The 13,087-nt window shown below is 40.9% G+C and overlaps 1 protein-coding gene, 1 long non-coding RNA gene and 1 pseudogene across 5 annotated transcripts; 1 reads left to right on the top strand and 2 right to left on the bottom strand.

Annotated features, from left to right (window-relative positions):
• Window positions 1–1,406: 1,406 nt before the first annotated feature.
• LOC110755627 (uncharacterized) lies at window positions 1,407–2,348 on the bottom strand. Its single transcript, XR_015834350.1, has 3 exons — window positions 2,256–2,348; window positions 2,053–2,125; window positions 1,407–1,895 (listed from the first exon to the last, which is right to left on the bottom strand). It is a non-coding gene; the product is annotated as an uncharacterized LOC110755627 (long non-coding RNA).
• Window positions 2,349–4,418: 2,070 nt separating this feature from the next.
• On the top strand, window positions 4,419–9,248 carry LOC110755622 (transmembrane 9 superfamily member 12 pseudogene; annotated as a pseudogene). 2 transcript variants are annotated; one of them, XR_015834513.1, is made up of 2 exons: window positions 4,419–4,640; window positions 6,809–9,248. The product of XR_015834513.1 is annotated as a transmembrane 9 superfamily member 12 pseudogene, transcript variant X2 (transcript). The 2 variants fall into 2 exon arrangements; XR_015834512.1 differs by lacking the exon at window positions 4,419–4,640 and adding an exon at window positions 6,340–6,479.
• A 732-nt stretch (window positions 9,249–9,980) lies between these two features.
• On the bottom strand, window positions 9,981–12,492 carry LOC110755625 (protein PHR1-LIKE 2-like). 2 transcript variants are annotated; one of them, XM_088250079.1, is made up of 7 exons: window positions 12,147–12,489; window positions 11,675–12,060; window positions 11,489–11,565; window positions 11,345–11,399; window positions 11,044–11,110; window positions 10,841–10,913; window positions 9,981–10,684 (listed from the first exon to the last, which is right to left on the bottom strand). In XM_088250079.1, the coding sequence occupies exons 2-7, from the start codon at window positions 12,054–12,056 to the stop codon at window positions 10,232–10,234; spliced, it is 1,107 nt and encodes a 368-aa protein (XP_088106205.1). In that variant the 5' UTR covers window positions 12,057–12,060; window positions 12,147–12,489; the 3' UTR covers window positions 9,981–10,231. The 2 variants fall into 2 exon arrangements, with proteins under 2 accessions (XP_088106205.1, XP_088106206.1); XM_088250080.1 differs by having other exon boundaries at window positions 11,675–12,492.
• Between the last annotated feature and the right edge of the window lie 595 nt (window positions 12,493–13,087).

Consider the following 13,087-nt stretch of genomic DNA (forward strand, 5'->3'; position numbering starts at 1 on the left):
AACCATGCCCAAAAGTCCATGATTGACTCCATAGTCCATAGTAACAAAGCACCTTGAATAAATTCAGGAGTGTGCCATGAGCAGTCCAAAAAAGAAATAACCACTAGCAACAAGCATAACTAAGCTGCCAAAGTTTTACACCAGAACAAAAATCTTAAATTATGAAACTCCACAAGCAAACAACATAAAGGTGGTTTTGTTCTTTCATCCAGAGTGCCTTATGTCACGGATCGCACTTGAGCGTGTGCTTTCGTGACTCCGTTGGGACATCCATGCGCTTATGAGGTAGTCTAAGTGTGGAAGAGCGAGGGCTTAAGAGCTAGAATGGTTTGTGTTGGCCGGGTTGCATGGCTGAGGGGTATTTTGGGTATTTCCGAAGGTTACGGGAGGAATCTGAGGAAGCTAAAAATACTGGGACGTTCGTGTTGTCGACATACATGCAACGCAACTGATGGTTCGCCATTCGGAGTTCGTATGAATTAGTTATGCTCAATTATGACTCCTCGTGCATAGGTGATGTTCCCTCCTGGAAGAAGGCTAAATGCATAAAATGCTATATAGGGGGTGACATGGTGTCATGCTTTCCACCACCCCTGGTGCTTACACCCTTGTGGCACTAAGCGAGCATCCTTATGACATTGGAGGTAGTCATAAGGGCGGGCATGAGATTGTTGAAGGATAATCTATGTCTCCGAGGGAAAGGACTTCCCGAGGACAGTACGAACACGCGGGGCCGTTCGTATTGCGCATCGTTGGAAAGAGTGAGGTCAACGTATGGCATTCGCTATGCCGTCGGCTAGCGAGGCATTTGACGAGACTCGATGGACTTGGCTTGGGTTCGGCCTTGTCTAAGATGGAAGGAAGATATTCGGATGCCGGTACGCGTGGGTTGCGACCCCATGCAAAGCATAGATGGTTATGTGGGACATTCGGAATACATATGTCGCCAAGGCTTGGGCGACATGCGAGCGTGACAGCTTGCGTGGATAGCTTGAGGATGTGGGCTATCTTGGTTGCTAACGGATGACCGACAGAAGTGTGGGTAAACCGATGGTGTGTTGGATCGCTATGTCTCGACTTGGACATGAGCGAGCCACGAGTTTGGCATGCGACGTGGTCGATGCAGTTGACGTGTCTTATGCAACGCTTGATGTATGGGCGTCGAGGGTTCGTTGCCGGATGCGGGGTGATTGTGTTGTCACAAGGAAGTGTGACTCGTTGTCTAGCCATAGGGCTTGGCGCCTATGGGAGACGACACATGATGGTGAACCTCTCGCGGAGTTGTGAGAGTCATGAAGTAGGGAGAAGGCTGACTGGGATTCGAAGGGATCCTGGGCCGCACGGGTGTGTTTGTGCGAGCGAAATTTGTGTTTTGCTTCCGCCGCGCCGCGTACACTCGTCCCGTGACACTTAGCACACCATGTTGATGTGGGTTGATGAAATTAAGTTCTATGACTGGAGGTTCCCATTTCAGCAGTATCCAAAACCAAGTAAGCTTCTGCAGGGTCATTATCCAAACTCTGCTCCATTATCTTGTCATCGTCAGCAAGAACATAGAAATCTTCCACAGACGAATTTTCTGAATTTCCATGTGAGATCAGGTGGCCTTCAGTTTCGTGATAAGTTTCCCTCTGAGCTTCAAACCCACCAAGTTGGTCTTCAAGACTAAGCTGCATGCTGGTTTCCTTAGTTATGTCATATGCAGGGAATTGATCTTTCTGAGGTATTTTTGACACCATAGTTCCTAAACCAGCTACAACATTTCGAAATACGCCTGCAGAGTCTACTGCAACACTTCCAAGAAACTGATCAGCAAGCTTTTTACATGCATTATCTAGTGCATAATCCATATATCTTCGTTCGGCATCCTGACGCAATTTTAATCGCTTCTCAGCCTGCAAAATTATGGTGTATTGAGGATAAGTTTCATCAGGTACTTTACCCCTTAGTGTTTTTCTTGCAACATGCCACCAAAAAAACTAAAGAATAGAGAACAAGGTTCATATTTATCAGCTTAAGTTCCCAAATAAATTTCCAAACTTGAAAACTTGCCTCAATTTGCAGACTAAGTTTTTCTTCAACTTCCGTCTGGTTTAGAGCTTTCTTTATTAGTTTAGAAGAATGCCTATGTATGGAGACACATCCCACACAAATAAAAATTCACAGCCTTTAGCAGATAATGCACTTGAAAATGGAATTGTAATTCTGAAGAAAGACGTGTTTAGTGGAGATAAAAGGAGCAGAGCAAATCATACTTTTTCTGGGATCGCAACGAGCACAAGGAAGTGGTACTAACGCTTCTGCCTTCCAAGTCCTGTGAAACTGAGATCTCTTTCGTTTAGTGGTACTGAAAATCTAAGTCATCTCAAAAACATGATATTTTATTCACAACTCACAAGTTGGTTTTTCATCATTACATCAGGTGTTTAACTACTCTCTCTCCCCCCTCTTTTATTTTTGGGTTTTACTTTCCCGGGTGGGCCCCTCTTCAACCCTCTGGGATTTGGCAAAGATGAGAAGTCTTTGAAGGAGTTGAAGCTCAAGGAGGTGAAGAATGGGAGGCTGGCTATGTTGGCAATTTTGGGTTACTTCATACAAGGCCTTGTGACTGGTGTGGGGCCCTTCCAGAACCTTCTGGATCATTTGGCTGACCCTGTGAACAACAACGTCTTGACCAGCCTCAAGTTCCATTGACAGAGATTTGTAAAATATATCTTGGTTGCTTGGAACATGATGACCCTTTGGGTCTCTCTCTCCCCTTTCTCTTCTTCCTATCTCATTGTAAGTTATGTGAGAACAATTTGTTGTTATTATCTGTTTGTGACTCTCTGTAAGAAATGACATGTTAAAAGAGCTATTTAGAACCCTAATTGATGCTACATGTTCAGCTTTAGATTTCATAGTTAACAAACATATGGTGCATGGATTTGTTACTAGTTAATGCCTTCTTTTGAGTAAGATAGTTTAAATTATAAGGGGATGATGGTTTCTCATACATATACACACTATCAAGGTGTTATGAGAATTTGAACATGAGACTAGTAGTCTAAATAACTAGTTAATTCCTTTTTTTGGGGGAGATTGGCTACTCTCACCACGGACGTCTGGATAGACTCACAACCTCGAGTCGGAAGATAGTATATCTGATAACTGAAGCATGAAAATAAGGTTGGTATAAACAAAAAAACTTAATTGGCATTATGAATTGGAAGTAGAATTAGAAAGCACATAATCTCATGACCAAAAAAAAAAAAAGAAAAAAAAAGGAAAAGTAGATTCATATTATACATTCATACCAAGTATAGTAATTGCAAACCAAAGATTTGTAAACTAAAACCCATAAACCAAAGATTTGTACAGGATATATACAATATTGTCAATCACATTTTTCACAAAAATGAGATTCATGTCGGACTGATGTATGCAAATGGGGTCTCTTCTACTTATTTCCATACCATAAATCTTTATTTTCTAATGGCTTCTTGATGACATGTTCATTAGCAAGATTACTTTATAAGCATGTAATTATGACAAAAATTAAGTTTCATGTAACAAAACATTAAGTAACAATGATATTTTTAACCATTATAATGATGATAACAATGCACTTTCTTTACCATAAGAGCAAGTGCAGCCATGAGCCTAGCCCAAGGCTGGGGGGAGAAAAGCAAAAAAAGGAGTTTCCAGCGGTGAGCCCAAGCCCGGGCAAGGTGCGGGTCCCAGCAAGTCGGGCTGGCCCGAAGGCCAGTTCAGCTCGAGGTCCAAAACTCGGTTTGGGGTGACGTCAGGATGACGTCATCGCTACAGTACGCGCTACAGTACTCGCGTGCTACAGTGCCACTAAAGTCCACGTGTCATGCTCTGAGCTCTCCGATCAAATTTTTTTCTCTAATCCAACGGCAGCCAATTTTTGTGCAATAAAAAAAATGAAAAAAAATCGAATTTTTTTAAAAAAAATTACTGATTTTTTTTCTATAAATACCAAAATTTTATCCGATTGAGATATGAATTTTATAATAAATATTGACATGTACGAACCCAAAAATCTTATCTGAAAATATTATCCAAATTAATTATTGTGGTAAAAAAAATTGTGAAAAAAACAAAAAAATGAATAGTAATTGCCCTTAGCCATGGCAACGGGTGGAAACACAAAATATACTATTTGCAAGGGCAACCACTATTCACATGAATAGTGGCTGCCCTAGCCCCCTTGCCATGGCAAGGGGCAAATGGGTGGAGTTGCTCTAAAGCATTATAAAGTCGTCTCACTCTCAGATCTCAGTCGGTCAAGCTCATAAAAAATTAAAATAAATAAAATAAATAAATAAAATGAAAATCACACACCCAGATATTCAAGATCCAATCTAGCTTTTCCTTAAAAAAAAAAAAATTCCAATGTAACTTTAGCCAAGTGGGTTTTTCACAATACCAATATGAGCGCGTAGAGAATATGTTATTCTCATCTCCATTCGCACCATTTTTCCAAAGAAAGCAGAGTTAGTTCCTTCACGCCTTCCTCTTTGCTCTAACGGGAGTAGCATAAAATTTTAAAAGAAGGGTACGCCGAGATTTTGAGCTTCGCTCTCACGCACACAGCCTTCAGCATCCCTTCAAAGTTCTGCTCCAGATCTATTACGGTGCGTCTTCAATTTTCTCACATCTTCCATGGATCTATTGCATGTGTGAAATCTATAATTCCAAGTTGTAATATTTGAATTCATGGATCTGCTTCTGTTTTTTTAATTTTGTTTTTAATAATCGGATCTGATTGAGTGAGTATATGCTTGTTTATGCTCTGTTATTAGTGTATCTGATGCGAGTTAGAAGCTGCACCCTTTTAAGAATTGGGAATGGAAACTGCCAAGTGACCAACTTCTTTGGCCTTACTTGGAAATTCAGAAGTGCACCCAATGCATGTAGCTGGTTGGCATGAGAAATATCCACTTTTGTGTTTGCCTTATGGAACCTCCACCCTTGTCTCGAATTCTCATATGATAAGCCAGCTCAAGATCAATGGCACTACCACCATTGCACAACCCACTTGAGTGATGCATTATCATGACTTGGAAATGCAGAATTTCACCCAAGTACATGGTTGTGTTACCCACCAACTTTGCCCCATGATCAAAACCCGCAAATTCATCGGCAACTTCAAAAATTCTGTGGCCTCCGCCTTTGTCACGAATTGCCATGTGGTAGCCCAACGCAAGAGCAACAATATTGCCACCATTGCAAAGCCCAGGTGAGCTGTGCATTACATCAAACAGGTGGAGTGCATGTCTGCCACTGAAATCTTGTGTCACATATGGAGCAAGAACACCCACAATTGATGCAAGGTCCTTCAAGAAATGCAACTCCCCACTTTCAGAGGCTACAATACCACACTGCAGAGCAATGGGTTCAACTTCCTTCAGTGACATTGAAGTCTCACTTGTCATGGCATCATCATCAGAAACAATAAATCCAGAAACCAACTCACAAGATTTGGTCTTTCTTGAAAGAGAAACCAAATTGCAAATTTTGCTAACAGGTGGATCTTCCTTTGCTGCATTAGAAAAGAGATCCATATCAGGAATGGACTTCAGCGTTGTTTTTGCAGCAGAACAAAGGCCCATGGCATGAATGGGCGTCGGCTCTTGCAAGAACGGTTGAATCCCAACAAGACCCACTTCACAGAACACAGAGGGGTCACCATTCTTGGGGACGACATCTGAAACAACCTTCTCTGTCTCAACAAAACTGGGCCTTGGAAGTCGCAGTAAGCACTAAATCATCACCGGAAACATGAGACGCAGAAACCAAATTGCAAGCATGGAACATGGGATAGTCGGAACAACTCACGCCAAAAGCAGACTGTGGAGTCCTAGCAAGACCCACTGCCCTGACCAGCGAATCTTCAACTTGTTCGCTTACCAGAGATGAAAAGGCATGGACTTGAGGCGGGTTGGTACTCTGGAACACCGAGACAACATTTTTTGACCCAACGATGGCCATTGGAAAAGTCTGGAACTTGGGACCATCGGAAAAGGCAGCCTCGTCGGTGCTTGGCAACAAAGAGTCACATGAAGCAAGAACCGTTGGGGACAGCAAATGGGGCTTGAGATCCCAAGAAAACTTGTGATCCAAAGCATCGATGGTCTCCTGAAAACGGTTCAAGATTTGAGCCAGAAGTGCATCAATTCGATCAAATGAGGCCTCCATGGCCGGAGTTAACGTATCGGTGTCCATGGCGGCTCGAGAAACGTACTCGAGAAGGGAAGCGTAGGACCACTGGCTGATACCAATGTTAGACCCCGTCCAACCTTGAACCAAATGTACAGAGAGAATATACTATTTCTATTACTCAAAACACAATACAATTCAACATCCTTACAATACTAATTAAACTCCTAATATAGTCAATTAATGCTAATACAAAAGACAGAAAACACACAGCCTTCAGCATCCCTTCAAAGTTCTGCTCCAGATCTATTACGGTGCGTCTTCAATTTTCTCACATCTTCCATGGATCTATATTGCATGTGTGAAATCTATAATTCCAAGTTGTAATATTTGAATTCATGGATCTGCTTCTGTTTTTTTAATTTTGTTTTTAATAATCGGATCTGATTGAGTGAGTATATGCTTGTTTATGCTCTGTTATTAGTGGATCTGATGCGGTTGGAGAGTAGAAATCAAACAATAAACAACTTCATGCTCTAATTTGTTAACCCAAATGGTTATTTTGCTAATCCAGCTAAAAAATTTATTCTTTATTGTTGGCTGATACGGGGTTTTTTTGTATTTCTTTTGAAACTTTGTGTAGATTTATTGCTGAATGCATCTGTAAGACTAGCGTAGATCCACTGCTTACTCCAACCTCTGGTGAGTGCTATTTTTCTCGATTTCGATGGCGATATCGAATCCGAGAGTGACACTGACCTATATCAAATGGGCTTTGCTTGTTTTGGCTCTATTTGCGCACACCTGTAATGGGTTTTATCTCCCGGGAAGCTACATGCATACATATTCCAAAGCGCAAGAAATCATTACCAAAGTTAACTCCTTAACTTCTATAGAGACTGAGCTGCCCTTCAGCTACTACAGTCTCCCTTATTGCAAACCCCCTGATGGTATCAAGAAAAGCGCTGAGAATCTCGGGGAACTCCTCATGGGAGATGAGATCGAGAATTCCGCTTACCGCTTTAAAATGAATGTCAATGAGACTCTTTACCTATGTACCACACACCCTTTGACTGAGCACGACGTAAAGCTGCTGAAACAAAGAACCCGTGATCTGTATCAGGTCAACATGATCCTTGATAATTTGCCGGCGATGAGATATGCTTACCAAAATGGGGTTAAGATTCAGTGGACTGGGTTTCCTGTTGGGTACACTCCACCCAACAGTAAAGATGATTACATAATCAATCACCTGAAGTTCAGGGTTTTGATTCACGAGTATGAAGGGAGTGGTGTGCAGATAATTGGGACTGGGGAAGAAGGTCCGGGTGTCATTTCCGAAGCTGAAAAGAAAAAGGCATCTGGGTATGAGATTGTTGGCTTTGAGGTTTACCCTTGTAGCGTTAAATACGACCCTGACACCATGAAGAAAAAATCCATGTACCAAAGTATCCCAGCTGTAAATTGCCCCTCAGAGCTTGAAAAGTTTCAAATAATAAGGGAGCAAGAGAAAGTATCATTCACTTATGAGGTTGAGTTTGTGAAAAGTGATATAAGATGGCCATCAAGGTGGGATGCTTATCTGAAGATGGAGGGGGCTCGTGTGAACTGGTTCTCTATCTTGAATTCATTCATGGTGATCTTTTTCCTCGCTGGTATTGTCTTTGTCACATTCCTAAAGACTCTGAGGAGGGATTTAACAAGATATGAAGAACTGGACAAAGAATCTCAAGCTCAGATGAATGAGGAGCTCTCTGGGTGGAAGCTTGTTGTGGGAGATGTGTTCAGAGAACCAGATTCTTCAAAGCTTCTTTGTGTTATGGTTGGAGATGGGGTTCAGATTACAGGGATGGCAGTTGTCACTATCATTTTTGCAGCATTTGGTTTCATGTCGCCAGCTTCACAAGGAATGCTATTGACAGGAATGATCATTCTATATCTTTTCCTTGGGATTATTGCCGGTTATGTTGCTGTCCGTATGTGGAGAACTATAAAGGGAACTTCCGAAGGGTGGAGATCAGTTTCCTGGTTTGTGGCATGCTTCTTTCCTGGAATCGTCTTTCTTATTCTTACGGTACTGAACTTCATTCTATGGGGCAGCAATAGTACTGGTGCTCTTCCCATTTCCTTGTTTTTTGTACTCTTGCCCCTCTGGTTCTGCATTTCAGTGCCTCTCACTCTTCTCGGAGGGTTCTTAGGCACACGAGCTGAGGCAATTCAATTTCCTGTGAGAACCAACCAGATTCCAAGGGAAATTCCTGTGCGCAAATATCCATCATGGCTTCTTATTCTTGGTGCTGGGACGCTTCCATTTGGAACCCTCTTCATTGAACTTTTCTTCATCCTTTCTAGCATCTGGCTTGGGAGGTTCTATCATGTCTTTGGTTTCCTGCTTATAGTGCTTCTGTTGTTGGTTATTGTTTGTGCTGAAGTTTCAGTGGTTCTCACCTACATGCATCTTTGTGTGGAGGATTGGAGGTGGTGGTGGAAGGCTTTCTTTGCTTCAGGTTCTGTTTCCCTTTATGTGTTCCTGTACTCCATCAATTACTTGGTATTTGACCTGCAGATGAGGTTGAGTGGGCCTGTGTCGGCTATCCTTTACCTTGGTTATTCATTGATCATGGCAACTGCAATCATGTTGTCAACTGGCACAATTGGCTTTCTCATGTCTTTCTACTTTGTTCATTACCTCTTCTCATCCGTAAAGATCGATTAAAAGTGTTGACTGGAATTCTTCATTAAACAGCTGGGAAATGAGTCTGCTATGTAGGAAGAAGTATTTTTGGTTATTCATTTTGGTCTTTACTTGGTTGCATTGAAAGCTGATTGTATTGCACCATCTCAAGAGGCTCTCCGAGTATATGGCAAGAAGACCTATTTTCTGTTTGCTGCCTCGCTTGTGATATGATCAGCGGCAGATTCTCCTTTCACCCCACACATATCCGATTTGGTTTCTTACCACTTCACTAGTGTTGCGCTTTACTTTAGCTTAATCACATTCTACTAGAAAGTTGTAATTCGTGGACCTTCAGTCCTTGTATTATCTTTTACTTCATATCTGAATAGAAAGGTGAATTAGATAATTCTTTCGAATCCCAACAACCGTTTGATTTTGTGCTGGTAAATTTTTTAATTTGATACACCTCTTTGATGTTTCCTTATGGGATTTAATTCAGTTGAACTGTTGTTTTGTTTTAGTCGGAAGCTGAATTACAGGCTCATACAGTCCCACTGTTCATTGGTTAGTGAAGCTTGCCAACTTCAGGAGAGATTTTTGGTTGTCACCACCCTTATATAATCATGTGTCTATATCTTTCATCTCCAGGGTTGTATACAACTGGTGATAGGGTGGATTGTGTCTATATCTTTCATCTCCATGGTTGTATACAACTGGTGATAGGGTAGGGTGGATTTTAATAACGCTAGAGCCAAGGAGTCCATGGTTTGAGGGTGGGCACAATTTTGGGTCAATTTGGTCTAATCGTCCAACTTGGTCATAGTGAGTTGGGTTGGACTAAAAATGAGCGGGTCTTGAATTCAAAAAATCATAAATCGCTATGTATGGATTAGAACCACGGGTTGGAACCAAAATTTAAAAATAAGCTTAATTTTGAGTTAACCTGACCGAACTGCCTAATCCGATCACAAGAAGTTTGGATTGAGTTGAGTTAGCCTAATAATGAGCTGGTCTTGAATCTAAGAAATCATAAATAGCTATATATCGGATTGAGTTACGGATTGAGACTAAAACCGACCCAACTCAACCCATGCCTACCCTTATGGTTAGGAAAGATTTTTGAGTGTCACCAGTCGTATAAAACCATGCCCAAAAGTCCATGATTGACTCCATAGTCCATAGTAACAAAGCACCTTGAATACATTCAAGAGTGTGCCATGAGCAGTCAAAAAAAGAAATAACCACTAGCAAAGCAGAACTAAGCTGCCAAAGTTTTACACCAGAACAAAAATCTTAAATTATGAAACTCCACAAGCAAACAACATAAAGGTTGTTTTGTTCTTTCATCCAGAGTGCCTTAGCACACCATGTAGATGTGGGTTGATGAAATTAAGTTCTATGACTGGAGGTTCCCATTTCAGCAGTATCCAAAACCAAGTAAGCTTCTGCAGGGTCATTATCCAAACTCTGCTCCATTATCTTGTCATCGTCAGCAAGAACATAGAAATCTTCCACAGACGAATTTTCTGAATTTCCATGTGAGATCAGGTGGCCTTCAGTTTCGTGATAAGTTTCCCTCTGAGCTTCAAACCCACCAAGTTGGTCTTCAAGACTAAGCTGCATGCTGGTTTCCTTAGTTATGTCATATGCAGGGAATTGATCTTTCTGCGGTATTTTTGACACCATAGTTCCTAAACCAGCTACAACATTTCGAAATACGCCTGCAGAGTCTACTGCAACACTTCCAAGAAACTGATCAGCAAGCTTTTTACATGCATTATCTAGTGCATAATCCATATATCTTCGTTCGGCATCCTGACGCAATTTTAATCGCTTCTCAGCCTGCAAAATTATGGTGTATTGAGGATAAGTTTCATCAGGTACTTTACCCCTTAGTGTTTTTCTTGCAACATGCCACCAAAAAACTAAAGAACAGAGAACAAGGTTCATATTTATCAGCTTAAGTTCCCAAATAAATTTCCAAACTTGAAAACTTGCCTCAATTTGCAGACTAAGTTTTTCTTCAACTTCCGTCTGGTTTAGAGCTTTCTTTATTAGTTTAGAAGAATGCCTATGTATTGAGACACATCCCACACAAATAAAAATTCACAGCCTTTAGCAGATAATGCACTTGAAAATGGAATTGTAATTCTGAAGAAAGACGTGTTTAGTGGAGATAAAAGGAGCAGAGCAAATCATACTTTTTCTGGGATCGCAACGAGCACAAGGAAGTGGTACTAACGCTTCTGCCTTCCAAGTCCTGTGAAACTGAGATCTCTTTCGTTTAGTGGTACTGAAAATCTAAGTCAGCTCAAAAACATGATATTTTATTCACAACTCACAAGTTAGTTTTTCATCATTACATCAGGTGTTTAACTACTCTCTCTCCCCCTCTTTTATTTTTGTGTTTTACTTTCCTGCTCAATTTTTTCTTCAGTTATTTACAAAAGAACTCGTTTAGAGGTATGTTTTTACATTTGCTAGTTTTGATTAAGAACTTACAAGTTTCCGGAACCTCCTTCCACTCCTTCACCGAGTACTTTCCAAGTCTGTATTTCTGCAATATGATTACACATCAATGATCAAACACTTAACAACAAGAATTTCTCCTTAAATAACATCAATTAGTGAATGGATCAAACAGACCTGGAGGTGGCTCTTCAAGTGGTAAAGAGTTATTCCCTTGACACCCATTTTCTGCAGAAGCTTTTTCGGAGTTGCCTCTGCAAATGTAATATGTGACATGTTCAGTTGACTGAAAACAAGATACTATATATGTGTATGCATAGGTATATATATATACAACAAAGCCAAGGGAGATGGGTTGCTTACTGTGGGGGCCACCAAGCTGATTGATAGCATCAACAAAGCAGGCATGAAGGTGAGGAGTCCATCGAAGGCGAGGTTTGAAGTTCGAACTCAGAACCGAAGGTGTTTGAAGATCATGGGAAAGGTCCTCTTCTTCTTCTTCCTCCTCCTCGTCCTCCTCTTCACCCTCAACAACAACACTGTCATCACTCTGTGTGACAGTGGGAGTTGGGGGTCCTTGAAAATCTTGCTCATCATCACCAAAATAATCAAAACCATAACCAACCATCCTTTCTTTTTCTTCTTCTTCTTCCTGAGGCTGAAGAGCAGCAGCCTGCAGAAGCTGACTATTATATGTGTGATTTGGAACACCACTTCCTCCTCCTCCTCCTCTTCTATGAAACATCTACCTACAAACCCAGATAGAATAAAAACAGATAAGAAAACTTACAAACACAAACCCCCAACAACCAGATAAAGCCCCAAAAACACAAACTGATGAGGTTGGACTGGTTTGAACTTTGAACAGCTAGCTCTTTCTCTGTTATTTCCTTCCACACAACAACCAGGTGAAAAAACCGATGTTTAGGGCCTTGCAGCACAGAATTGGAGGTCTACACAGATGATCATGATTTACATGAGAAGCAGCACAGCAGAGGCCAATGACAGCAGGGCTTGCCAGAGATGAGCATAGCAGAGAGGCCTTTGATTTCTACTGCATGAGAGGCGAAACGTGGAAGCCTCTACTTACTTAGTTTCCTGTAATTAATTGTCTTCACCTTCTTCATTGCTCCTCCCAAGAATTTAATGCCAAACTGCTCTCTGGTTTTCAGGCATGGCTTGCTTTTCAGCTCTCTGTTTGTTAAGCTCATTTAGTGTTGGTTGGTGCACAGCAGTTATTATGATGCATTTAATGTTTTTATTTTCTTTCTTTCCTGACAACCTCTTTCATTGAGAAGAATTTACATAATTTTCTAGGATACAAGATAAGAGCAACTACAATGGTGGGATGTAAAACGGGTGTATATAATTTACACCTGCAATGCAATGGTGGGATGTATAAGGTGTATATATTTCGGAGGTGTAAGAGGATGTAAATGTGGCTTTACACTCCCGAATTTACACATAATCATTGGAGTTGCTCCATGTGCTATATCTTCAACCCAAATTCCAAACTAATAATATTCCAATAATAATAAAAATTCCAATTAGAAGAACATGCAAAAAGTGAGCAATATGGTTGCAAATCTCTTGTGGAACAGGCAAAGGGTTGAAAAAGCTCCCATTGCAAATCTCATGTTCTTTTTGGATCCATGTGGTGGGCATAGATAGAGTGAAGGTGAAGGGTCCTGTCTTCAAGTTCAGGTCAATGTGATGGTGATCTTATTAAAATAAAATAAAATAAAATAAAATAAAATAAAATAGTTATGATTATTT

Source organism: Prunus avium, chromosome 3, assembly GCF_965620075.1.
Source record: "Prunus avium chromosome 3, drPruAviu1.hap1.1, whole genome shotgun sequence".
NCBI lineage: Eukaryota > Viridiplantae > Streptophyta > Magnoliopsida > Rosales > Rosaceae > Prunus > Prunus avium.

Bases quoted from the DNA above. Each gene is read 5' to 3' on its own strand.
- LOC110755625 (XM_088250080.1), bottom strand. From the start codon at position 12,056: ATGTTTCATAGAAGAGGAGGAGGAGGAGGAAGTGGTGTTCCAAATCAC. The intron at 11,400-11,488 runs GTCTGTTTGATC...ATCATATTGCAG, and splicing joins ACTTGAAGAGCCACCTCCAG to AAATACAGACTTGGAAAGTA. The intron at 10,685-10,840 runs GCAAGTTTTCAA...ATAATTTTGCAG, and splicing joins AACTTAGTCTGCAAATTGAG to GCTGAGAAGCGATTAAAATT.